General features: G+C 39.4%; 3 protein-coding genes across 6 annotated transcripts; 2 read left to right on the top strand and 1 right to left on the bottom strand.

Moving 5' to 3' along the window:
• The first annotated feature begins 432 nt into the window (after positions 1–432).
• rtf2 (replication termination factor 2) lies at positions 433–13011 on the top strand. Its single transcript, XM_044024707.1, has 8 exons — positions 433–613; positions 1113–1207; positions 1445–1538; positions 1681–1820; positions 3284–3362; positions 9981–10091; positions 10474–10519; positions 11808–13011. Exons 1-8 carry the CDS (start codon positions 545–547, stop codon positions 12020–12022), a joined length of 849 nt encoding a protein of 282 aa, XP_043880642.1. The 5' UTR covers positions 433–544; the 3' UTR covers positions 12023–13011.
• Positions 3874–8110, bottom strand: gcnt7 (glucosaminyl (N-acetyl) transferase family member 7). Its single transcript, XM_044024706.1, has 5 exons — positions 7834–8110; positions 6899–7154; positions 5923–6664; positions 5033–5128; positions 3874–4386 (listed from the first exon to the last, which is right to left on the bottom strand). The coding sequence occupies exons 2-5, from the start codon at positions 7103–7105 to the stop codon at positions 4142–4144; spliced, it is 1290 nt and encodes a 429-aa protein (XP_043880641.1). The 5' UTR covers positions 7106–7154; positions 7834–8110; the 3' UTR covers positions 3874–4141.
• A 2670-nt stretch (positions 13012–15681) lies between the features above and the next one.
• On the top strand, positions 15682–26014 carry tfap2c (transcription factor AP-2 gamma (activating enhancer binding protein 2 gamma)). 4 transcript variants are annotated; one of them, XM_044024862.1, is made up of 8 exons: positions 15682–15761; positions 18715–19170; positions 19569–19620; positions 20973–21044; positions 21621–21843; positions 22891–23009; positions 24389–24530; positions 24700–26014. In XM_044024862.1, the coding sequence occupies exons 1-8, from the start codon at positions 15732–15734 to the stop codon at positions 24992–24994; spliced, it is 1389 nt and encodes a 462-aa protein (XP_043880797.1). In that variant the 5' UTR covers positions 15682–15731; the 3' UTR covers positions 24995–26014. The 4 variants fall into 4 exon arrangements, with proteins under 4 accessions (XP_043880797.1, XP_043880799.1, XP_043880795.1 ...); XM_044024860.1 differs by lacking the exon at positions 15682–15761 and adding an exon at positions 17786–18241; XM_044024864.1 differs by lacking the exon at positions 20973–21044.
• Positions 26015–27622: the final 1608 nt, after the last annotated feature.

Raw genomic sequence — 27622 nt, 5'->3', positions numbered from 1 at the left:
GATCATGTTTTGATTGCAGCAACATTTGTTCATAAAAAAACAACCCAAAACATTGTGGTGTTATTAAAAACCCGTAAAATGTTTGTTAGCTACATGACCATAGGCTAAATAAACTTCTTGTTATTTTGTATTTAATGTTATATAAATGTATGACTGTGCTGTTCGGTGAAAAATAAATAAAACGACAATACAATTCGACAATTCAAACATCAAAACACTCAGCTCCTTTTTTTCTTCTTTCGGCATCTCCATTTAGTGGTCGCCACAGCGGATAACATGCATTCATCTTGCCCTTGTGAGAAACAATAAACTGAGTCTTGAGCGATGCCTCCACGCTGTGGCTCAAACGACAAAATGCACCTGAACTTCTTTTCTGACGTAATTGTGTAGTCAGCCTCTGGAGGGCGACCTCAGATTATATACACATCTCGCGAGGTTTGTGGACATCTCGCCGTTTGTTTACAAGCGATTGACTTACGTCTGTGAATTGCCCTGGCTACAGTGAGCTAACTGGATAATTAAACTTCACACATCGGTTGTAAATATGGGATGTGATGGCGGCACGATTCCTAAAAGGCACGAGTTAGTAAAAGGCCCCAAAAAAGTAGAGAAGGTGAGTTTTTCTTTTAATCTTCTTGTTCAAATTCCTTTCCTGTATCGGCGCTGTTAGCCAGCTAGCATACTAACAGTACATCCTGACATGCTTTTTTGTAATCATTTATATTAATAGGCACCATGTTTAGTAGTTGTACACCTACGGTGGTTAGCCAATAAGGGTTATACAATTAGAATGTGGGGTTTAATATTTGGTTGCGTCTTGTGTACGCAAAGCCAGGTTTGGTAGTTAGCGAAACTGAAAAGCTAGCTACAACTGTAAGGCTAAATGTAAATAACTAAGCGTTTTTCTGAAAGAGTTATTTTAATAACAACAACAACCGAAAGTAATTGTGTATGGTTGGTAACACATAAACACTTTATGAAACACAGAATAATATATTTCACAGAATTATAGTTTGAAGCTAGCACGGTTATCGTTCTTACATGCTATCCTGTTTTTCTTTGTATTGTTCTAATGGGCATATTTTAATTGTTGTTTCGAATTGTGCCTTTAGGTCGATCGAAATGCAGAGCTGGCGGCCAAATGGATGCACTGTGCCCTGAGTCAGGAAAAACTCAGGCGGCCTATCGTTTCTTGTGACTTGGGGAGGTGAGAGCTGAGATTATGTCGATCATCAAAAAGTCAAAATCACGTGCTCTTTTACTATGCAAACATAATATTTTGACGTGAAACTGAATTTTAAGAGAATGATGTTTCAGTGTGCAGCTTTGATGCTATGTATGTAATCATCCAATGAGGCTTTCCAGCCATTTTCTCAACCCACTAGTATGTGGGTTATGTCTGATATTTAGTGTATGTACTAAATGTAAGAACCATGTGTTTCAGGCTCTACAACAAAGATGCTGTCATAGAATATCTTCTGGATAAGTCTGCAGAAAGACCCAACACTGAGGCTGTTACACATATCCGTGGGCTAAAGGTATAGTGAAGTCACCTAATTATACAATTATACATTATATGTCTCTATTTTTACTTGTATGTTGGTTATATTTATGAACATTTCACTTTGATTTTATGTGTAATCCGATTTCTGTAAATGTCCATCCTCTTCTACATTTTAGGACATAAAGGAGCTGAACTTGACTGATAATCCGGAGTGGGAGGGAGAAGGAAGAAATACTAAAGGAGACCAATATGAGGACATTCACCGCAGCATGTTTATTTGCCCTGTTGTTGGGTTGGAGATGAATGGCAAGCACAGGTAAACAACACAGAAATATGTCAACCTAAAACTAAACCCAATGCTTGTGCTTAAATAAAGAACTTACTTGAGCTCGTCTTAGCATATGAGTATGGACAGATGCACTTGTTTCATATATGACAATCTTTTCGTTGTTGAAACTCTAGCCTGGTATGGAATTAGATTTGTGTCAATATTTTCAAACAGCACTTTTCATGAAGCAAGCAACTCTTTATGAATTGAGCAAACATAAATGAACCTCAAAATCAAAATACACAAATTGCAAAATATCGATTTAATCATTTACAAATATTGTATTTTATTTGTTTTGAAAAGATTGAAATTTTGTTTGCAATTATCTGACTTTTCTTTTCTTTTGCATTAGCGCTCGCTCACTTGTTCTTTGTGCTCCCTGATTTGTTATTTGCGCCATGGTTTTTGTTTGCACATAAGTAAGATAGTTACATTTTTTTTGTCAGAGTTCCAGACGGACAGTGACTCCTTCCGGTCCATTGAGCTGTTGCTCCAAAACTCAGTAGCCAATCAGCAGGCAGCTTCCTAAGGCCTGCCCATGGTCAGAGTTGCAAAGATAAAACCACGTTGCAAAGAAAGTCAGGAAGCGCAAACACAATAGATTTGGAGCAAATAAAATTCGGATCATTGCAAACAAAATTTGTATTTTCAAACAAATAAAATACAGTATTTGTCAATGATTAAATCAATATTTTATTTGCAATTTTTGGTTAATTTGTTTGCTCAATTCATAAAGTGTTTGCTTCGTGAAGAGTGTTGTTTGATAATATTGACACAAATCTAATTCCATAGTCTGGCACCTGTTGCATTCATTGTCCAACTAGCTTTCAGACATTTTCCTTGTTCAAGTTTCTTTTTAGCACAGCAAATCCTGCCCAGTGTGCAAATCCTGCCCCATTGACTCCCAATCTACCTTCAATCCGTTGTTTATATGACAAAACTAATTAAGCTGTGTATTGGCAAATGGCCCTGCTTAGGCCACCTTTACACCTAGTATTAAAATGCATTTCTGTGTTCCGATAGAGATTGGATAGTGCATGATCACCACATACATTTACACCTGGTAATAACATGCGTCTCCAGTGTTGACATCAAGATCCGATTGCTATCCAATCACGGTCATCTCCCGTTTACGTCACCTGTCCTTATTCGTCTGCAAAGATTTCCAGCAGCAGACTATGGTGTCACATCCTGTGCGCTGCATCAGTTCAGTCTAAATGTGAACATAGCAACCCATGTTCAAAATCATATCAAATTTTGAATCAAATCTAACGGCACTAATATTAATTAAAAACACTCAAATCAAATCCTTCTTCCACTGGTTTAGATTTAAAAGCATTGGCAATTTACCACCCACAATTTTGTACAATTGTACAGTTTTTTTTTTACTTGCAGAGAATAAACACATGAAAGACAGGTCAATTTTTATTAAGTGATATTTTTTCTTTCAGGTTTTGTTACCTGCATGCCTGTGGCTGTGTTTTCTCTGACCGTGCCCTAAAGGAAGTCAAGGCAGAAATCTGCCACAAGGTGAGCATCACAAATCCTGTCACTCCAGTACAACCCATCTCTTTAATGTTTGATTACCTTTGTTGTGGCAAAATTTGGTTCATGACAACCTTATACTAACCTTTTAGGCAGTACTGACAAAGCACTTGCTTCTGCTTCAGCTATTGCTATTTTCTTGTAATTTGTGATAGGGACACAATTTCAAGTCTTATTTTAAAGCAGCATAGAGCAGATGATATTCTGTCATCTGCACACATTCGTTGTTTGAGTGAAACCGACTGAATAAATACTTGGCAAGCACAATCAACCTTAACCTTTAAAACTTGAACTTAAAATGATTTTTATAAAATGTTTCAGAAATAGTGGAGCACAATCACTTTGACAAAAGTCACACACAATAAAGAAATAAAGAACGATAGGATGGAATTGCTTGGTTTTCTAAATGAGTAAAGAAGGAACTGCAACTCATTAATTCATTAAAAAAGGTTAACAATCCATTTTTATCAGTAAGTGAAACGATCAATGATCAAACTACTGTATAAACAACAATTTATTCAATACTCAAAAGGTCAGCTGTTACTCTTACTTCACTGTAAAAATATATCAATTCTCAACCATAATTATTATAAAGAATTGGACATCATATGTACTTTACCTCCTCCGCATCGCCCCATTGCTTTTATAGCTCAGTATTTTCTTGCCCACATGTATGACTTTTACAGACACTGAACAAAGCAATTGAATAACTAAAAACTGACCTCCATGTAACTTGGCTTTTATTTTGGATATCAACAGTAGTTTCATGTTTGAGCAATATTGTCAAAGTAGCTGGGGCTGCTTGAGTTCCTCTGTGTAGCTAGCAGCCATGATGGGTCGATGGGAACAGTTGACCGGCCCAGCACCTTGTTTCTGTGCCACTGCTCCAGACAATCCAGTGCCCCAGGAAAGCTTTTTGACTCAAACTTATTGGCAAAGATGCTATTCCTGTTGATGATCCAAGGCAGGTCTTCTATTCCATAGATGCAGATGTCTCGAACATAGTGCCCTAGAAAATTACATAATCAATTGTTTTCATAGGAAAGTGGTCTCAGACATTTGAACCTCACTGCAGATTTGTGTTTTTTTTTTACTGTCACTTAAATATCTTTATTTTGTTCTTTTCGATCCTCCACTAGTGAAAGGTCATAAAAACACAGAACCATTAGAAAGAACATCATTTCAGATTAATCTTCTTATCAGTTTTTTTGTTGAAAAAATGTTTCTCCTCAGCCAATATTTGGTCTTGTTTTCCCATGGGGAGCCAACAAGCCTAAAATTACTAAGATAAAGAGTAAAGATACCAATTTTGTATTTACTAAGGCACAGATAGAGGATGAGGTAGGCTAGTACAAAATATTTGATATTGCATGCGCCTGTGAAGTTAGTTGAAGAAATCTACTTAGTCAGCAGTTATGAGATGTTATATAAAGTAAGAAAATTTTGAATTTGCTCTCTAACATTTGGTAAATTGTATTATTTGTTTCAACTGTAGTAAAATATATGTTGAGGTAACATGTGCATTTGTTGACATGCCAAGGATACTTGTAATGTGCAAACAACCATGACATTCACCCTGTTGTAAGTTGGATACATTATTTGGACGGTGTAATACTACATTGGGTCACTTTAATAGTACAGTTGCTGCACTGTACCTTTGCAGCCATCGTGTGTTATTCCCTCTTGATCTCTCCACTTGATGGCCCGGATAGCTCCTGCCCAACCTCCATTAATGTGGCTGCCTGGAGCTTCTGTAAACAAAGATAAAATCAGATTAAATTCTTCATTAGTTTACAACTTAATTGAGTTTTAAGGGTTTACTTTGCCCTATTTGCTACAGTCACTTCCATTACCTGGGAGTACCGGATCCTTATATATACACTTGGCAATACATATATATAATATGTGTGTGCATATATGTATGTATGTATATATATATATATATATATATATATATATGTGTATACATATATGTGTATATACATATATATATGTATATATGTATACATATATATTGTCAGCAAGACACATCGAAACAAAACAAGTCATAATTGAACAAGAATAAAGTACAAATAAATGTCAGATGACTTCAAACGTAAAGAAAAGACCTGCACTGTTGAAATGCCACAAACACAATCTGTATATGTAGCAAAACATGTATGCAGTGTAGTTGGTGTTTACCTGAGTACCTGTGCTTTCTTGTGTGGATATGTAAATAGGTATTGTACTTATGATTGCTTCTTATATTTGTTTTTGTTTTCTGCATTGTGCAGTCTACAAGCCAAATTCGCTGTAACAATGCATCCTGAGCATTGCCATTAAGATACAACCAATGCAGCCAGTGCACAAAATTTGTTACCTGAGAAGAGTTTGACCTTGTTGCCTTGCCTGTGTTACTGTGTCTCATTGGCTCCTTTTGCACAAATATAATAACCACAAGGGTTAACTATTAGTAGTTCTATACTAGGACTTTGGCTGTAAAACTTAGGAAAAGCTATGTTAGCAGGACTGTGTATCGGTATCCTTTTAAAAATGGATTGTTTACCTTCGATATGGTTGAGTGTCACCCAGTAGTGCTCATCTGGACTGAATGTGTCTTTGGACCACTCCAGAAGGTCATGAGCTATTGGGCTTTTCAGAACAAAATCTACAAAGGCTCTTGTCAGAGCATAGTAGGCTGTTCCAAAATAAATTTGTAGATTGTGTGGAGGAGGCCTTTTCTTCAGCCCTGACCCTTTCAGAGCTATATGTGACCCTGCGATCTCCATGTACTGTAGCTCTGTTCTGTGCCTCATAGACTCGGGCTGCTTGACCCCAGGCGTCATGTTTCTGTCCCTCCACTCTTTGCTCTGCATGTACTGCACCAGTTCCAGGTTGCTCATGACGGGGAAATCCTGTCCACACAGATTCACCACCTTCCTCCAGCCAATCTTGGACTTTGCAAGGTCCATCAGGCAGTTCAAATCTGCTTGCAGGCGGGAAAACCCAGCGTAGGTCACTGCCTCGCTGCGACTGGAAAGGAAGGTATTTTGAAAGCAGCTGACTAGCCTCTGTATGGCTGCCCGGTACTCCCATGGGGCCTTATTATCCACGTGAATGCAGTAGACATTTTGTGGCATATAAATTGCCCGCAGCAGACGCACAAAAAGCTCCAGCTCTTGGTGAACAGTCATAATGAATGCTATAGGGTAGTCCTCCTCCTCTTGGCTCAGTGGTCTTGTGATGAAGTGTAGATCTCTGGTCAAATTGGAGCACTGTTGATGACTACTCAGAATATAGTTGTCCAACTGCAGACAGAAAAAATCACCAGATATCACCACAGCAATCAAATTTGTGTTTGGGGTCTTGCTACCACATAGTCTTACACTTAGTTTTACAAATTCGGTCCTCAAGCAAGACTTGTTGTCTTGTTATAATACTGCATGTAAATGATAACTTGATCCATAATTTTCTGTGCAAAAACCTTTTTACACTTGGTGTTTTGCATACATTTTAGAATTTCAGTAAGTAAACACACATACCTGGCAGTCACGTCGATCCCATTCTATTCCCTTCTCGGTGTCTGGTAGAAAAGCGTTACATTCAGTGGAAAAGGGCATGCAACTTGAAGGCTTTAGGGGCTTGGGCTTTGTTAGTGTAGTGGTCCTCAAGTAAATAACTGAACAAAAAATAATACTGATCCCCAGGCACAACAAGAAGCTGCATTTTGTCCCTTCAAACTGGCTCATAATAGCCCCACTTCACCTTCTTCAGACTGCAGCACCACAGATAAGACTCCTGAAATAAAGACATCCAAAACAGTTATTTTCAGGGTCCTCGGTCCAAGAGGAATATTAAATAGGGTAAGATATGCAGGTACTAATCGATGAAGACATGCCACTAGTAAACTTTTAGCATTTTTCCACTATTTACATGTCAGTAGTTAATTGAGCTTTCATTTGTGAAAAAAACATCTGTTTGGAGACCTTCGACCCCTTCACTTTTCCAACAGGTGGCGGAAAATATAACATTTTGTCTGATTGTGGGATGCTGACGTGCATACTGTACATCTATTATCATGAGGGCTATGCAAAGTGTTTCTGTGACTCCACCACTCACCATTTGAGCGATGCGCTGTTCCCTTAAGGAGCCACACCACTCCATCGTTACCTCATACGTATAATGAGGTAAAGAAGATTTGATGCAATTGCAGATGGTATTGTGCTCACACAGTGTGCTGTGATAATCATTAGTAGCCTGTTCATATTTATGATTGTGTGATTTATTTGTTTTCGTGGTGGTGTTGAATCAATGCAGGAGGAACTGCACTTAATTTGTTTTTCCTCTTTTTTAAAAATTTTTTTAATAATCTGTAGGTGTTGTTAATATTGTTAATATGTTTCTGTATATAAACACACATGCAGCTATAGTATGTCATAGAAAAAGTACCAAAGGCAGGTCAAGGTTAGGCAATTACCTTTTGAGGCAGTTCAGTCTCCTGTCCTTATTGTCGGTACGTGTTCTGATTCCTTTTACCAAAACTGTTCCCTGTGTGTCATTACATCCAGCATCTGGCAGAGAGTACAAGACATTTCCACTTGCATCATCCTCAGCAACAACAGGAGCATCCGCAGGAGTAATTTCTGTTGTATGTTTAAGCTAAGCTTTGTTATCAGAATAGTGTTGTAATCTTCTACGAAGGTGAGAGACCGACTGAACTCTCCGAGCTTGAGAATGTGGTGTGAGAGTAAGAGAGTGTGGTTTCTATGTGGGTTTTTTTTCCCTGTAGTTGTATTTGTCACTAATTAAGTCACTCCCCCCACCATCCCCATGAGATTAGGTCCCTCTCTTCCTAGTTACCAGCGGTAATACAGCCATACCTTACAAACCGTCTCTTTCTGTTCCTATGGTTTTGCCATTCTCCTCCCCCATACAGTTTCCGTTTCAGTAAAGGTTTGCGTGTTTCTTTTTCTGTCTTCTTGCTTCACTTTTGTCAGTCTTGTTTACTTCAGTTTTCTTTCTTTCTTCTTTTCTTTCCAGAGTGCTAATTTCCACTCCCACAACTCGGATGCGCAAATCGAGTTTTCCAGTGTCCACTCATTTTTGTCTGTCTGTTTTATTCACCTTTTCGGTGCCTGTCAGATAGCCGATTTCATTTTGAAAATAAGATGCTCAGCTCACCAGCATCCCGTATCGTTTCAGTGGTAGCAACAGTAGAGTGACTGACCCACAGAATGTATTTGCTGCATGGTCAGCCTTTGAGATTATCCCTCTTGTGTTGAACACAGCACATGGCTGGAGTTCACACACACTGAGCCTGTATTTCAGCCACACCCCCATCCACATCCCCTTCTGGTTATTGAAAGTTGTTATATTGTGCTTGCATATCAGGGCTAGTGTGTTTTTCCTTTTTTATTAAGGAGTAGTTCATATTTGTGTAATATGTGACAAAGACACAAAACTACTAATTGTTTTTTCTGTTGGTCCGGCTAATGGAAATACAAATATATACTTGTTTTTAAGACTGCTCTATATGGAATCCATGATATTTTTAATCATTTCAATAAATATATGTCATCTAGATATTAGGATACACAAAGCTGATTTAATTTTACAGGTCAAGGCGTAACCATGAAGTAGCTTCATCAGATACATTGACTTGGTCAGTCACAGTCAACTGATCTGTGGGTGAACCAAACCATTAATTCATTAGTTAATTCATTTATTGATTTCCCTTACATTATAATGTGACTGAGTTGAAAATTCTTGACTGCTGTTTTTGTTCAATTAAGTGTTGTAGGTTGTCATAATAGTCATGCTCTTAAAGGTAGAGGAAACCCAGTAACCTCTGGTGCAAAGCTGTTAAAAAGCCACAATGTATTTCTGACCATCTGACTGAGTTTGCATCGCATCACTGATTTGACTGTGTTTTTTCTTTGAGCTAGAAAAACACGGCCTGAATGCAAATAATAGTTGATGGATGTGCTGTGACAGGGTTATGGGTTGGGTGTGAAGAGGGTGCTCTTAAAAGTGTATGTTAATGTGTTTTTTTTTTTATTGGAAACCTATTTACCTGTTCTTACCACAAAACCACATGCAATTTTAGAGATTTCCATCCAGCATCATTGTAGAACTTTCCAGCAGGTGAAACTATTGCTCTATGTATTATTATATGTGATAGATGTTATGATTAAGATGACCCCAGTTAAGTGGGTCTTGAAAAAAAAAGTTAAACAACAAATTAAAACAAATACGATGGCAGTCATACATTACATTACATGTCATTTAGCAGACGCTTTTCATCCAAAGCGACTACAATCAGCCGGGGGTGGAGTCAAACTTGCGACCATTGCGACCATGGTCAACAAATTAAAACAAATACAATGGCAGTTATAAGCTGTAAATTTGTGGTTTAGAAAAAATCATTAAAAAGATTACTTTGCCAGACTGTCCTCCTGAGGTATTCAGGTTGTTTTTTCTTGTTCTGTTTGAAGTTGCAGTGACAATGACAAAACTTGACAAAGTTGATAACAGAAGTAAAATAAGCTCCTTTATGTGAGGCTCATAATATTTAACTCCATGCTTTAACATGTTGCTAACCAGAGTGCCACGTTTGTGCTATAGTGTGGCGACCCATTTAAAGAGGAGGACGTCATCGTGCTCAATGGCACCAAAGAGGAGGCGGAGCAGCTGAAGAAGAAGATGGAGGAAAGACGAGCCAAAGTCAAAACAAAGGTAAGTTATATTTTTAAAATGTTATTCAACTATAGGTTATCGATTGAGATGAATGTATTTAGTTCTTGGGTGATCAAAGGCTTCTCTATACTTTCTGTGTTCTGTCTTTGCAGAGAGTTGCACATGCGTTCCACTCATGTACTCATGCTTACAGTTCCATTTAGCCTAAAATGAAGTACCACTTTGATCATAAATATGTGGTGAATCCCACTTTAAATCCCATTATATGTTTTACCTACAGCATGCACATATAGTTTGTGTGGGGACAAATCTTTAGGGCTGCATGTGGATTACCACATAGGGTAAACACATACTGTCACAGATTTGTGAAGTCATTTTATTGGTTTATTTTGTAATGAATATGTTTCCCCTCTTGTTTTAGAAATCCAAGAAGAGCAAAGGGGCTGGAACAGTGTCCACACCATCAGGTTTGTGTGTCGACTCATATTTTTCTATTTCAAACAAATCTCTTTTAGCATTTGCATAAACAAAACCATGCAGGTAACAAATCACTTTTTTCCCTATTCATTGTAATATGTTTGAATAAGCTGTGGTGCAATTAGGTGGATGATGAAAAAAACTTTGACTCTCTCAAAACACTGATACTTGGAAAACACTGATAATAATTTGTGGTTAACAATCTAAATTTTAACACATTGTATCTTATGATTTGTGAGGCGAGGTTTCTCACCTCTACACAGCACTGATGCTAACCACAGAGCTGATTTTTTTTCTGAATTTCCATTATGTCACTGAACTTACTTTGTTTTTTGTCATACATGCTATAATCTTATTTTGATCCATTTGATTGGCACACTGTCTCTGTGCTTGATCTAGGAATAACCTCACATTTAAGGTTTACTACTATTTTTCTACGATTTAGAGAATTACATTTGATTTACCCAAAAAATGTCAGCATTTTTGAAATGTAAAACTGTCCTTGCAGATTTGTTTCTCATCGATTTAATAAGAAGTAAAATAACGCAACTCCTGTATTTTGATAGCAAGTTATGATGCGTTGATGAATCTTAGATCATCAGACTATTGTGTTTCTTCAGAAAGCATAGGTGTGGTTTCCCGTTTAACTAAATAGGAAACCACAACAATTATTATTTTGCTCAATCGAATTGCCTGACTCTGGTTCCTTCCTTCTCTGAAAGCCAGCCAGTTACTGTATATAGCTTATACTTTGCTGTGATAAATGCAAAAGTACAGAAGACTTTGAAAGACTGGGGTTCACCATAGTATGTCTGCTTGAATTATTGGGGAAACAAACATTCCACTGTTGAACATTAAATGCATTTATTTATTATAGAACAAAATTAACATTGAACTATCACTGTAAGCTCTGACCGTTTTTTGATTTGTGGTTATTTAAATACTGAAATGCAGTCAGTGCTGACTTTGTTATGCACGCTCCCCATCAGCTCATGGAACCAGCCTGAGACATGGAAATTCCCCCCCCCCCACACACTAAAAGCGTAGTTGTCAACGAGGACACAAGGAAAAAAGATTTATGCCACTTCACAAAATCTCCTATAACAAAATGTATGACTGCTCAAATCTTTAGACAGTCTTTACTGACTGAAAACTGAAGTTTGAGATATTGACTGCTGCCTCCATCAGTAAATTCAAATGTGTTATTTTGTTTGTCTAGTGTTTCATATCTGTTGTTGACTCTCCTCTTTCTTTTCTGTTTGACCTCTTACCACCCAGATGTGGTGGGGCCCTCTGGATCCTCTGGATCCTCTGGATCCTCCAGCTCATCTGAGGGTACACAGTCTTTGACAGCCGCTGCCACCAAGAGATCCGTCCAGGTCATGGAGGGGAAGTCTGAGGTCTTCAAATCCTTGTTCACATCCCACAGCTCTGCCAAACGCACTAAAGATCAGACATCCAACTGGGTTACCCACACCCCATATCATTTCTAGTTACTTTAACTAACACTTGGCCCAGTGACTACTGTTTTTACATCTCTTATGGCGTGTTTCCGCCGAGTGGAACGGTCCAGTACGTTTGTGGATGTCTTGCTTTGGTGTCTGTTGTGTTAGATGCCGGTACCAAACCGAACTGTACCATGGTGGAAACACCTCTCTCTCTCCCTCTCTCTCTCTCTTTCCCCATCTCTCTCCCTCTCCCTCACACATACAAACACCCTTATGACCTTTAATAATGTCACCAATGTGTGAACTCTTTCCCAATGTCTTCAGTCCCCAGTAGCTCAGTGTTTACATGTTGTGTGCATTTTGTTAATGGCTCCCAAAGCTGTTCAGACTCTTTGTTTGCTAACCTAATTCCTCCCCCATGTATTCCCCAGCATGAGTGTGTCTCAGGTGCTTTGAGAATGGATGCTAGGGAGACTTTATTGTCACTGTCACTCTGTTGCCTCCTGGTGGACAGTCCGTATAAAGGCTAGATTCGACTCTTAATCACAATCTCTTTATTTCTAGAATACATTTATAAAGTTTAACCATCATTTAATCATCAATCAAGCATCATTTGCTTTTCTTGACTTTTCTTGAACAGGTTGTTGATGGAGCAACACGAAGGTTGTTTGAAGCCTCTTCATAAACAACTTATTTGTTGAAGCTTTTCATGCTCAGAAATCAGTCAGAACTAGAACTTCAGAAAAACCCTTTTATTGGGGTGACAAAAAACATGTTCTCCCTCTCAGAGTGTCACAGGCTTAAATATGTTTTTGATTTTTTCCAAAAAAAAAGCTCTACCAGCTGGTAATAGTTTGCAATGGCTTAATGAGTCATTGAAATACAATATTTTCTACACAATAGTTGGAATTTTTAGAGTGCATTTGTGTTCCTTCTGTTTGTCTTAGGATGAACAGGCATTTGCTTTTTTTATTTTTTATTTTTGTTTTCGCAGATTATGGCCATATACCAAAATAAACTTCTATTCAGTCGCATTAAGTTGGTTTGTTTTTAATCATAATTTCCCCACTCTATTTCTATACATTGTGCTGCCTTAATAAGTAAGCCATAACATCTTGCCATTGTTCTGCGTTTCATCTAATGTTAGTGACACAACGCCAAGTGCAGCAATAATTACCTGAGATGACAGCAGCAACAGCAACAACTCCCTGTTGAGCACTTCACAGGAAAATTCACACCATAAACAAACTAAGAACAGCTCCTGATACACAACAGCACGTTGCACGTGTTTCAGTGTTTAAATGTAACAGGTGTGAAAATGTATTCTGGTGCGTGGGTATCGGGAGACACAGCTGCCAGCGTCTAATTACAGATATATTGACAAAACGGGACATCGTCCTGTTGGCGTGGTTGGCGTCACACTCTCACTAGAGTGTCTTTCAACGATGCAGAGGGACCAAAACAGCAGCGTCGGATCAAAAAGAGCCACTGTTGGAGTTAATACTTCTGATGAATACTGCAAGTATAAGTGAGTAAAAGGAAACACCACACACATATATGTAGTTCCTAAAAAATGTATTAGACTGATCTGTCATCATATTTGGCAAATAAACTGAATTCACCCAAATTTGAACATTTAACCACTAAAACTTTAAACTATGTTCAAGAATGCAAGGAGACAACTATAATTTGAAATAATCTTAATCAAAATAGTATATGTGCTGTACTATTTTGAATTTAAAGTTTTTTTTGAATTCATGGATTACAATAATGGTTATGTTTTAGCAAAGCTTCTACATACTGGCATATTAAATATTACAAAAAACATACACACACATATAGTATATATATAGTCCCTCAATGTTATGTATATGTAAACATTGAGAGGACACATTTCCATATGTTGTATGCTGTTTTTTAAGTTGGAAGAAACAAGCATTAGAAACGTTGGTTAGTTTGTGTATGTGTGTTTTCTGAACACACGGGACAAGTAGTCCTCACTGAGACCTGGTCCTAATGAGGCAGAACCTCATTTCGGAGGGACTGGTTATGTTTGAAACTGTAAACTACGTAAACTGTAAATTATTGTGCAAACGTGTTGAGGAGAGCCATCCTCTCAGAGTCCATAAGGTGATGTGAGAGTGCAGCCACTAGGCGGCAGCAGAGGCGTGCTTATCCTTCCTAACGGACTGGACTGGGACTTGCGTACTGTATATAAGGACCATAAGTTCTCCTGCTTCTCATTAAACTCAAGCTACACTATAAATAATACAATCAAATATTTCAAATAAACACACCATCCTCGTCTCCATCCAGCTGCAGTCTGCGACACGTTTGTCTGTTGTTTATATTTGTATGTCTTTGCCCGTTTAGAACCTTAGAACCCTGAATAATAAGACTTCAATAGGCGCAAACGCAAAATCTTGCAAGCATTTCTTTAGGTAATTTACCTTTTAAAAAAAACACACACACATATATGTGTTTTTTTTTGTTTGTATATATTTTTGGTATACATATATATATATGCAAAACACAGATGGAGTTTCGAAAAGTACTCCTTTTGGTGTTTTAAAGCAAATTGTTGCTTCTTGTTATTGTATTTTTTATGCCCCCATAATGTCGGCATAAAAAAACGATTTATTTATTTTTCAATCTGATTATGTGTCTAAATACTGCATGGATGGACCAACATTGTCGCCTAAACAAATATACATTTTATCTGACGGTTCGTAAATAACTGTTCATCGTACCCGAGATTAAGATTAATATTGTCATAATATTTGAGTTCAGTTTACATTTATAGGTGCGGCGTGATTATTTGGGAATTAAGTTAAATTAAGAATCATAGGCCTAACTGCATGTCCATAGCTTTTTTAGTATTTGTAATTTTGAAAAGGAAAAAAAAACACAAGAAAATGTAAATTTTCCCATGTTCATTTATTGGGGGCAAATGCAGGTTTTTAAAGACTTTGCAAATAATAATTTTAGACTCATACAATATTGAATGTCGCGCTCTGTGGTTCCTATCATTTCCCACGTTATTTGAAAAATGCATTGTTTGTGATGGCAGGTGGCCGGGCTGTAGATCACACGTCTATTTTATTGAAAAAAAAAAAAAGATTTCTATAGGTACTTTCTCAGTCGCAACGTGAAAACACTTTGATCTGTTCATTAGTTTAAGCTGAAGTATTTGAGAGATCAGATAACAAGAGTCATTTCAGGCCTTAAAAAAGCCTCAGTGGCTTTTGAAAGCAGATTCTTCTGGTCAGCCTGAGGCCATGTGGCTTTGGGGGTGGAATTACCTCATCTTCAAATTCCCCCTGCGCGTCTTTTTGGTCACATTTTCTAAATCTGTATCTTCGATTCAATTGTTATTATTTTTTACTTAACTTAACATTGTGCAAACAACTGTAAATATCTCAGTTATAAACCTAATTCTATTACTGATAAACGTATTCTATAATTAAAATAAAACATGTACATTTCTAACGTAATTACACTGACCTCCATTTCCCCCACATTAATGAATCTTGTCGTGTTCTATAGTAGCATACACATGCAGAGTAAACAGGTTAACTTATCGAGGGGAGAGAGGCTACGGATCAAATGTTTAGATTTGCCTCGCTCAGGTGTATGACACTTTGGCGGCGCATGCGCACTGCGCAGCCACCAGGTGAAGTCAGTCAAGTAAAAGTGGACTAGTTTCAGTCATTCGCTGCGTCTCAGTGGGATTACTGCGACTGGAGCCTTTCAGATGTCTGTACTGGAGAGGATAGACTGGAGGGTGAGTTCACTCGTACAGCCGATTTAATTTAAACCGAAACCTGCATGATATTTATCTTTTTTTTTGTTTTGCTGCTGAGCCTCAAGTATTTGCTTTATGACTTCCTCCGATACTCACCTGGTTTTAATCGCGCACGCAGTGCCTTGTGCGTTTTGGAATAACCGGCGATTAACGTCAGCGAGGCCAAGGCTCTGACTTGTCCACGACTTCGAATGAATTGGGTTTTAAGTCATTAGATTACTAGCGGAAAAAAGCAGTTTATGATCGAAACTAATCAATCATTTTTATTAACATAATATTATCCTCTCTCACTCCCATTTAAAGACACACAAAACAGTATTTCGTCACAGAGAATAGAAATGAACAGCGGTTTGCACTGCACTCCTGTCCTGATAGTTTATAACTTAATAATTGCTATATTTGTAACAATGCGAATTATGTACAAACATAATATTGTGACATGCATGGGCTGTCGTGGATTATTAGGTCACCAATCTAAAAAGTTGATTTCGCATCGAAAACTGATTTGCTGTGAAAAGCCACGTCTTTATTAAAACCTTTCCTCTTATTAAACATGTTCACAGTGTCTATTTAATCTGTTCCGCTTGGTCGAAAACAATCTCTCAGCAGAACTCTCCTTTGGATCCTCCTCTCCCTCTGCATCCTCACACCTTGTATCACCTGAACCGGTTCTAACCTGACTTGTTATTTAAATGACGAGCAGAGCGACCCTAACCTGCTGTAGGTCGCTCTTTCTGTGCGTGAAAACTACATTCAATCTGTGCGCATTTCATCTCTGCTTCGCATCACAACAAATAGCACAAATAGGGTCTGACAAATTATAATCTGACATATAGTGCCCTATAGATTAGATACAACACACTAATTCATTAGAAGGACTCCAAAATAACATGTATTGAGCTAATACATAATAAGATAATATTCATTCTTATAAACACTCAAACATTTAAAAATAATAACAGCAGACAAACTAATCAGAAATAATGCGCAATAATAACAACAACAAGTGAAATGCTCTTGAGATTTGAGGCATAACAAAGCTTCGCAGCAGCTTTGTTTTCCAACATTACAGAGCTCCACCAAACATGTAAATGAAGTTAAGAAAGAGTTGTTTGTTGAGCTCCTTTGAGCTTTGCAGGGTTTGGAGAGACTGATGCTGCTAAACCCCGGGGCTTATTGCGGTTTAAAACAAGCACTTAAACATGCAGCAAAAAAAAAGAGAGCCAGCAACACAAGTGTGTTTTTATTTTACTGCTCATTATTCCTTTAAGGTATTCAGGTCGAAGACATTCATTCTCCTCGTAAAGTCTTTTATTTTGATAATTCAGCGTAACAATCATGCACGTAACGAAACGAGCACTGATTTATAGTCAGGTTATCACATGTATTCTAAATGTAGAAGTGCACGTGAGGATTAAGATAAAATACGTTTTAAACAGTGATTTAGAGGCAAACTGACGTGACTGACGTCGTCTTTCAAATCGGGGGTTAGGGTTCGATTCCCGACCTTGGGCAAGACACTTAACTCCACGTTGCTCCTGACGGCTGTGATAGAAAATGCGCCAAATACCTGAGACAAATGAATGAATATTTTCTCAGAACTTATCCAAGAGGCACTTGGTAACTTTAGCAACAATATCAATTATTGCTTATATTGTTTGTTTACATTTACAGATAACCCATGGATATCACAACCATATTGTTTTCCTTCCTACTTTAAAATGGCTTGAGGATATTTACTAAATAAACTATCGTGGGAGTTGATGAGATACTTCAGTCACTGAAGACAAGGCGTGAAAAGTGGAATATGTGAATCCCCTGCAGCGTGTAAATGTCTGGCACTGCACAGACGGACAGGCACCTGATTGGACCCTCGTCCTGCCAATCACTATTTTAATCCCCCCCTTCACTGACATCATCAGGCAGAGTGCCGCCCTCCCCGAGTGTGTGTGTGTGTGTGTGTGTGCAGATGTAGTACAGTTTGCGCCAATAAGACTGAACGTCGCGTTTTGTCCATAAGAGGGAGTCACGTTTCTTAAATGAACCGCTCCCGCCGCGCACTTCCACAACGCATCCACAGCGCACATTGACCGGAGCGAGAGTGGGGGGTAATATTTCACGACTAAGATCATATTCTCCCACAGTGGCTGTGGAAAGTCATATCAGCGTTGGGATCTTCGCTCGCTCCGCCACTTCGTCCCTCCAGCCTTCGCCCTCAACGTCGTCTCCTTCCTTTTTTACGCAGCTGAAGAACAAGAGAGGGTTCATCAACACCAGGAAGCTCGTGTCTTTTCCAAACTTGGATTAATACACAGCTGGCGTCGAGATATTTACATATCTAGCGTGCGTTTATTTCCTTTTGTTTTGTGTCACGCGGGGGAAACTTTTTTTTCCCCTCTCTCTCTGTCGCGATGTTGTGGAAATTAGCCGACAACGTGAAATATGAAGATGACTGTGAGGTGAGTTCTGATATAAATAAATATGGCTACATGTTGGGCGACTATCGAAAGTTCAACAAAAGAGTGTCGTCGTATTAGTTTTCTTCATAAAAATCATCAAAACACGAGGAAAAAGTTATGTGAACTTGTTTTTTTGAGCTGATAAAAGGAACATTAATAAATAGGCTACACTAAAACTATAAAAGTACAAATAAACAATCAAGGCAGCATTTCCACACTTCATTTTTTCTTTTGTTAAAACAACAGCGAGATAGAATCATAATAGTAGTAATCACTTTTTTTTTGTTTTTGACTCATCTGTGAAAAACAAAACCATATTTCACGTAAAATAGACTGTAATAAAAACATAAACTTTCACCCTCTCATTTAAATCGTTATGTCCCAGTGAATGACACACACCTAAATCCCTTAAGGGACAAATGTTCTCATCACCTGCCACATTGTTGTCATCATCTCTCTCCTCCGTCCCTCAGGAAAGACACGATGGCAACAGCAATGGGAACCCGCGGCTGCCTCACCTGCCAGCGGTCAGTCAGCACCTCTACAGTCCGTCTCCAGCCCTCTCACACTCGGCCAGTTCTGACTTCCAGCCCCCGTACTTCCCCCCTCCCTACCAGCCCATCACATACCCACAGTCCAGTGACCCGTACTCGCACCTCGGCGACCCTTTCAACATCAACTCCATAAACCAGTCGCCGTCGTCGAACCAGCAGCAGCCGTGGCCCGGCCGCCAGGGCCAGGAGGCGCTCGGCGCGCACGCCAGGAGCGGACTCGCGAGTCAGATCCTGGGCCTGGATGGAGGCTCGCCCGGGCTGAGGAGGGAAGGGTTCCGCCGGCCGGAACTGCTGCCCCCGCACGCGCACAGCCTGGACTCGTCGGTTGTTGACATGGGGATGCACGACATGGGCCACGGCATGGATGACGTGCAAGTGAGTGGCAAGTTTGACGCAAGGGACGATTTGTATGGAAGCCTCTAAAGTCGTGTGTTTTTAACTTATATAAGTACTAACAACACATAAACACATACATAAGTAAATAAATATATTTGTAATTAATTTTAATTATTATTATTATTATTGTTATTGTTGTTGTTATTATTAAACAGAAGATTAAAAAGGAAGTTAAAAAAATGTCAAAAGGCCTCTAAACACACACACACACACACACACTAGGCTCTGTATTCCTTTTTTATTTGTTTTCCATGGAAAAGGATAGAATAAATTAGGAGTAGAATACATTCAGACATATTTCAAAAAAGGAGGCATAGACTTTTAAAAACCTGTGTCATTTGTGCATGTTTGTTGATTTTCTCTTATCCTTTCGACAGCATGTAGATGACCACAGTATTATGATGGCCGATCAGACAGTCATCAAAAAAGGTGAGTTCATATCTTGTTCATGTCTGTCACTGTTTGAACTGTTGGTGCAAAAGAGCGGGCTGCTGATCTGTCATTTTTATTTTTTAAAACCAAATCTGTGATTTTTAAAAGAAAAGAAAGGAAGTTTAGGGAGAAAAGAATCCCCCCTCAAACATGTGCCTTCGTTTCCACTGAACACAACTATTTAATTTACAAGGCTTATAATGTTTCACTCTCCTCACATCTGGAAATGTCACAGCAAGCAATTGCCTCTTTAGGTTTAGCAAAGGAGGAGTCTGTTATTTGTTCTTAACACTGCAGTGATAATCTCTCTGCCATGAGATTATCAGTTATTTCAGTTTGACGATCCTCGGCCTATTCTGTTGTTGGAGGTGCTTGACGGACGCAGTGTGTGTGTGTGTGTGTGCATGTTCCTTTCAGAGATGACAGACCATAGCTGTCATGACACGAAAGCCTCTCACACACACACACACACACACACAACCTGTTGACTGTGAGAGAGGAGAAAACGTTTTGGATCATCTTTAGGCTTGTTAAGCTTGCAATTACAGCCCTTTTCAGATCACGTTAACAGGAAATTATGAGTCGATCTTGAAGCAGTGTTTGGCTCTGCAGAACCAGCTTTTTGGTGGGGTGTGGCATTAGGCTTGCATGTGAAGGACAGCTTAGTAATTTGTTGGGACATGAACTGTTTTGAGGGGAACTTATTCATGCTGTTTTGTCATGATAGCCCTGTTTAACAGCCTTTTAGAGAGAGAGACAGACAGAGAGGGAGGCCAGCTTGAGCTATTTTTATTCTTTTTAGTTTCTTTTAATTAAACCACACAAAGTGGATGGATGTTCAAAGTTTATTGAGGGTCAAACGCAGGTTTAAAATGAATGAATAAAATAGGGGATGGTGTAACATTCAACTATAGGGTGTTTTCTGAGCCTGGTTGAGTAATGAAGGCAGCTCTTCTGCTATTATGCTGTTGTTTGACTTTGACCCAGGTTGATAGATAGATAGATAGATGGGTAGGTAGATACATAGATAGATAGATAGATCTCGCAAGGATCAATTTCATGTGACGGCATATTCATGCATGTATGTGTTTCAAAGTATATTTACCAAACGAGTGACAACACTGTGGTGCATAAACTTACAAGCAGAGAGCTGTGTGCACACCGCAATGAACCAACCAGTTTGCATTCTCTACATAAATCAATGACGACGACTCGCATTGTTCCCATGCTCAAGGGCACGCTATGGGCGATCTAGGCTTTCCACTTGTAAACAATGGGATGTCATCCCCAACCATGTGCCTCAGAGGAGACTCGAAGCACTCATGTGACTCTTGTGATTTCTGTCTCAGTATTAGGACTACGAGGTGGCAGGAACCTTGATCGCTTACAGAGGACTTATTATCAGGGGGGCATTCTTGCGGGTGAGGATGAAAATAGCTGTGTTTTGTAGTGTGCTGTACTGTTTTTTGTTGTTTTTTTTGTGTGTTCAATGATTGTCAGTGCTATTGTGGGTGGGTGAAAAGAAAAAAAAAGAGAATCGTGTGCAGTTAAATGATTGCCCCCAAAAAATTGGGTCAGCTCAAAAGAGACATTTTTGATATTTAAGTACTGAGGAGAATCTGTGTCTTACTGATGAGAGGAAGTCTGTATGTACAGTGTGTGCTCTTGTTTGTGGATGATGTCTGGCATGATAGCTGTTAAACCTTTAGGCATGCAGTTTTTGGAAAACCATACACTACTTCAAAACTCACTAATTGTGTAGTTGTGCATACTTTTGTTTGGCAGACCGTGGTTGTCTCTGTTGTGCAGAGCTGCAAACATACTCCTTTGGATTATGTACAAAATAAAGATAGATATACTGTTGCACAGAGGGGATTCTATTGATTTGAGCATATGTGGATACTTAGGAAAACCGCACATATGAGAGTCTTTATTTGGCTTTACTTTTTGCACTCTTCAGCTGATGTATTTAAATGTTCTTTTTCTGCACCCTTCAGGTCCTGTCACTCTACCCAAAGGCAATGCGCTGGGTCTTCCCTTCCAGAAAGAGTCCCTGCTGGGCATGGTGTCAAATCCCACAGAGGTGTTCTGCTCTGTACCGGGCCGCCTCTCCTTGCTGAGCTCCACTTCCAAATACAAGGTCACAGTGGCTGAGGTCCAGAGACGCCTCTCACCCCCGGAGTGTCTCAACGCATCGCTGCTGGGAGGAGTTTTACGCAGGTCAGAGTTCAGACTCTTTCAACTTAACAGCCGGTTTGACTGACTGCTATTCCTCTGTTGTTGTTGTCTGTAAAAGTCTGTCACAGAACACGGAAACGCAGTAGCACTGATTTAAAGGGGACTCATCCAAGCATCATTAATATTGTTGTTTTTTTTGTCAACACTTCTGTAACGTGCAATTGTTTAATTAACTTTGCTGGGAGTGATGTGTAGACTGCAGCTCGGCAGCCCATGGGAACATTTTTTTTTAAAAGCACAGCTTGGCTCAATAGCTCTGGCTCATCAGATTTTCTTTTTGTAAGGTTCGTGACATTCTTTGTGTGGTCTGCAATTTTGGTTCCTTGCTTCCTCTGCGGATAGGTTACATCAACAGAGTTAGTACCAATGTAGAAGCTACTCGAGGCACAGTGGTTGACCTTATGGCACACATGTTGGTGTGGTAGTGTGTCCGGGGACTGTGAGGTCGTGACGGATCTGACTGGAGCGTTTTGTGCTTGGGAGTGCATGTTTGCTTCTTCCCATGTGCCTGTGACAATGCTGTGTGCACACACACACAATCACAGATTCATTTTAAGTAGGTCATATAGCAATAGCAAGAGGATTGTTATCTGAGGGACAGGGGAGAAGGGGACGAAACAGTGTTTGGGACTCAGACGCACATGGCTCCCTAAAGATGTTGCATCTCTCATGGAGAGGGAGAGCCTGCCTGCTCTCCATTCATGCAGAAAACTGAATTGGCCCTGGCTAGTGCAGAGTTGATGTGTTTCTGCAAACACAAGTATGAATGATTTCTCTGCTATGCTTTTTTGAGGGGGAAGCATCAATTGTGTCAGAGTGTTTTAGGTCAAGAGAGAAGGGAAGGATGAGACACCCTTTTCTACAATAATCTCGTGATTTTTTCTCTCTCAAATAAATAATAATAATGACAATAATGCGAGGGTTCCAAAAAAACAATTCATTTACTTATATTAATAAACTTGAATTGGAAAAATGTTAATTGAATTCATGATTTTAGGCCTTAATCTTTATTTTTGCATTTTCCTGCAGAGCCAAGTCAAAAAACGGAGGCCGTTCTCTGAGAGAAAAACTGGATAAAATTGGGCTCAACCTACCAGCAGGAAGGAGGAAGGCAGCCAACGTCACTCTACTTACCTCACTAGTAGAAGGTAAGTCTTGTCACTTAATCTTATACAGCACGTCCTCATGTCTAATTGCTGTTTGCACTGGCTGGAATGTCGCTCTAATAGTATGAGACCATGGGAACGTCAATCTCTTCCACGTAGTATGTGTTTTAAGTGTCACGCGTCGTCTGAAGGCATTCTTCAAACACTAGTCAATGTTGGAATCGAGACAATGTGAATGGCAGTTGTTTTCTTTTCTTGTGAAACTTTATATGGGAACAAACTAGTGATTTATTCCCACGTTGGTTTTACCAATTTAACGAAAATCCGAATCCCATATCTATCAAATAAGACCTGGTGTAATCCTCTTTTTGAGGTCGAGAACTATGGAGCAACATCTCAGCAGCAGCAATTATTTTACAGTTGTTCTTTCCTGTAAAAACTAGCCGCGCATTCTTACTTCATTCGGCATCAGCTACGCAGCTATTTCAAGTCAGGCAGAAGCGTCGTTTCAAAGACAACACCTTCAGCTTTGAATACTGAGACAGTCATACCTTAGCCAGACAGTGACGCTTCACTGTGAGCACGCTTGAATCACATTTACCTGCTGCGGGCTACGGGAGAATAGTTTTTCTACCCGTGCTTATACGTGGCTAATTTTTTAAAAATGGGCTGATGATTTCTTTTTTTTTTCAGGAGAATAACTGGAGGCTTGTGTTATTTAGAGACCTTCAAAGCTGAATTAAGCCATGTTAATCTCTGTGTTTGACTCGCCAGGAGGGCCAGCTGACCTTAAATCTTGTGCTTCTGAATAGCGGCCTGCGTCTTTTGGTGATGTGCGTGTCTATCAATAAGTGGTGCTGTCGGTGCTGTGGGCACTTTGTGGTAGCATTGATGCACATAAGCCCGTTATGACCATGCAAGTCAAACCACCCTGAAGACGGAAATATATTCAACTCACTCGTTCTTCTCCCCTGAAGCGAGAGAAGACTGAGCACAGCTGATTATTCTGTAGTTCATGTGCCGTGATGCTCCAGTTTACTAAGTTGAAAGTGGTCCACTGGCGTAAAGCTGTAAATTGGTGAACAGCTGAGTTAAAGGCCCTTTTTAAAGGCAGACCTGCCCAAGAACTATATTAAAAAGGGAAAGCGTGCTACAAACAAAGACAGCCATCACACACTGTACAATAAAGAAAACATAATATTAATCAAGATTGAACAAAATAATAAAAGGCCAACATTCTACACGTGTACGTACACCGATACATAGCAATCAAACTGAGTAGACATTTTTAGAAAAGTCGTGCAGTGAGTTGTTTTTTCCAAGACATAAAGCTAGAGTTATACTTCGAGATCTGGACTTTCTCCAGCTCATAAACTTGGGTTTATACATGATCCTACAAACACGTTTTGTTTTTTTTCCAGGTGAAGCTGTTCATTTAGCGAGAGACTTTGGTTACGTGTGTGAGACGGAGTTCCCTGCAAAGGCCGTTGCTGAATACCTCGGCAGGCCACATGTAGAACGCAACGAGATCAACTCTCGCAAGAACATGCTCCTCGCTGCAAAGTAAGTGTCTCTACATGGATGTCTCTAATTTGCGTAAACTCCATTGATCACTGACATATTTTGCTTATTGAATTACCTGCAGTGTTATCTTGTTGGCCAATGTAAATCACTAGATGTAATCTGTGAATATCCTCCTAAATCATTTTTTATTTATTTTTCCCTCCTTCAGGCAAATCTGCAAGGAGTTCACTGACCTGCTCACTCAGGACCGATCGCCTCTGGGAAACTCACGGCCGGCACCCATCCTGGAGCCGGGAATCCAAGGCTGCCTGACCCACTTCAGCCTCATCACTCATGGCTTTGGCTCACCAGCCATCTGTGCAGCCATGACCTCACTTCAAAACTACCTAAACGAGGCACTCAAACAAGTGGACAAGATGTACCTGAGCTCTGGTAGCGACACCCAGGGATCCTCAGACAGTGGAAGCAAAGCTACCGACAAAATGGACAAGCACAGGAAATGAGAGCTCAAAGGAGAATCCCTACGAACCTGAGACCCCCCAATCCCTTACTCAAGCTGACCTGTCTGCCCTTTTTGGACTCTTATTTTATTTTTTTTTAAATCACAATTGAGTATTGTCATGTCGAGAGCTGACTTTGTGTGTGACTGTGTATGCATGTTCTGTACGCTCTCACTGTTAAAGTCATATATCTTTTAGAAGTGGAGGTTTGCTAAAAAAAAACTTGTCCCAGCTGGCTGCAAATCAGTCTGTTTTGGCATCGATGGTAAATGCCCATGAACTGATCCCGATGGGAGCATCTCCTGTGAAGACGTAATACAGACCATATCATAGCAATCACTGTACAGTCCTACACAGTTGCCAATGTGCCAATGCTACAACCATGGGACCTGCACTCTGTTGACAAAAAGAGGAAAAAGAACAAAGTGCATACTGTTTTTTTTTTTCTCTCCCTTGAGGACATCATTTCAAGATGAGTTGCTGTGGCTGTGAATTCCTCTTAGCTTCCCTCCTTATGCTCCGTCTGGAGGCAAATCCACTGATTTCCTGTGTCTCAATGGACTTGCAAAGGACAATTTCATATGAGAGAAAGAGGGAGAAGACGATCCCCTTCATTTTTCTTTACTTTTTACTTTTTTTTTATGCTTGATTTGTACAATGACTTCAAAATGGCTCCAGTGTTATTGTGCTTTGTTTCACGAGCGATGATTTGAATCTTATGTAAGCCTGAAAGAGAAAAGACGAGTTTTTGGTTTGTCAGTCTGTGTTTGGTCAGAAACCAGGGACTTCAAAGTCTTTGTAAAAAGAAGCCTCTTCAGTGTTCATGTGGATTACAGGCATAGCAGTGCATCCGTTGTTACTCTTATCTTTTAACCTGGCGGTAAGAACGTGTGACACATTTTTTTGTGTGTGTCATCATCCTTAGTATTTAAAATCCTTAAGTTAACACCAACCTACCAGATCAGTCCTGCCAGCGTGTATGCATGTTGTGAGAATGTGTGTAAATGTACATATTTCTTTCTTTAAAAAAAAAAAAAAAAAATCTTTTAATTAGACATTAAATTCCATACATAGAATTTTATCCAGTGTCCTGTCCTGGATGTAAATATTTTTTTAATTTATGTTGTAATTTAATGGGCTCGTGTAAATAATGGTATCATTCTGGTGTATGGTTTGACTTTTTATGACGACGTGTTAAACTTTTATAAATGGGTTAGTTTTTTATCGAGTAGCGGTTAGGAAGTGGGCATGACATTCTTTTTGGAAATATGTTTTAAAAACTGTTTATAAGTTTAAGGAAAAATAAAAAAAAATAAATTGAAAAGAGCCTATAGAGTCTGATTCAGTGAAGTTGGCAGGGTCTCTCTAACTCTCTCTCTCTCTCACACACACACACACACACACACAGAGACAGAGCGAGAGAGCATTTTTATTTTGTTAATGGATAGAACTTTTGTTCCTTCCTTTTCACGGATGAAAGTTCAGTCATGTGTTGGAAAGCATGTCCTATTAATAAACGGCAAAGAAATACCCCAAACGAGTGGGAACAGTAGCTATCATTATCTGCTTTCACTTAGCTTCACAAATAAGCAGTGTGGTTCAGTGAAGACACAGACCTCAAAAGTACATCATGTGATGAACAAGGATATTTAAAAGTGGACAAATGGCTTTTTTTATGTTTTAACTTAGAACACATAAAATTGTGCTAAATGCCCATTACTTGTTATCTGGGTTTTCTACGCTTGCAGTTAATCAAAATTCCCTTTTTCTTTTTTGTTGTTGTTGCTATTTGAGACAGGTGTGCTCCCTGCGATGAGTCAATCTGCGTTGAGTTTCACGTATGGAAATGTGGCGTTGCGAGTTTCTCAATGCAGGTGACAATTCTTTTGATGTCTGTGAGAAAACAAAGCAATGCAAAACTGCAGATTCAGTTTCCAAGTGGTGCAAGCTTGCTTGATCCTAACTTGCCTGGCCAGTTCCTGCTGATTTGTGTGGTCTCTTCGTGTGTTTCAGGAGGAGCTCATTGCAACCATATTCTCTCCACGCTCCAGCGCTGCCTGCAACGTTTCTGTGCATACCGTTGAATTCACCAAAAGGTACATACACACGCACACCACAACAGTGAGGTTTCACTTAAGAACAACAACAAAACATCCTTTATTTAGCCTGCTTGACCCCCAAAACTCCCAAAAATTGAACCTTCAGGGAGTATAGACAAAATTCCGGATGAATCTGATGAGCAAAACCGTTTACATAAACCTCACAGACACATATCCTGCTCTGAAGGGCAGTAGGTGAAACTAGTGTTTCCCCAAAGGCCAGGTTAAATGTTACAGCAGCAGGAGCAGTAGCAATGTGCCATACCTTGCAGTTAAACAAGTAGTAGCCTCTCCCTTCAGAACCTGTTTAGCAAGACCTGTCAACACGGTGGATCTCTGCCCTCACAGCGGTTGACTTTAACTGCCTTCAGTTACTTGCATTAGCTTGCTAGGCCCTGAGAGCGTAGATAATAGGAGAGAAGAAGGGGTGGAAAAGGAAAAGGAGGTGTAGCTGAAGGCTGGTCGAGAGAGAAAGAGGAGTGTTTATCTCTTATTATTTTTTATTTTTATTTTTTTTCTCCAACTGTGTTTT

This window comes from Solea senegalensis, linkage group LG4 (assembly GCF_019176455.1).
Source record: "Solea senegalensis isolate Sse05_10M linkage group LG4, IFAPA_SoseM_1, whole genome shotgun sequence".
Lineage (NCBI taxonomy): Eukaryota > Metazoa > Chordata > Actinopteri > Pleuronectiformes > Soleidae > Solea > Solea senegalensis.
The sequence above is the reverse complement of the archived record's forward strand: the minus strand, read 5'-3'. Positions and strand labels throughout refer to the sequence as shown.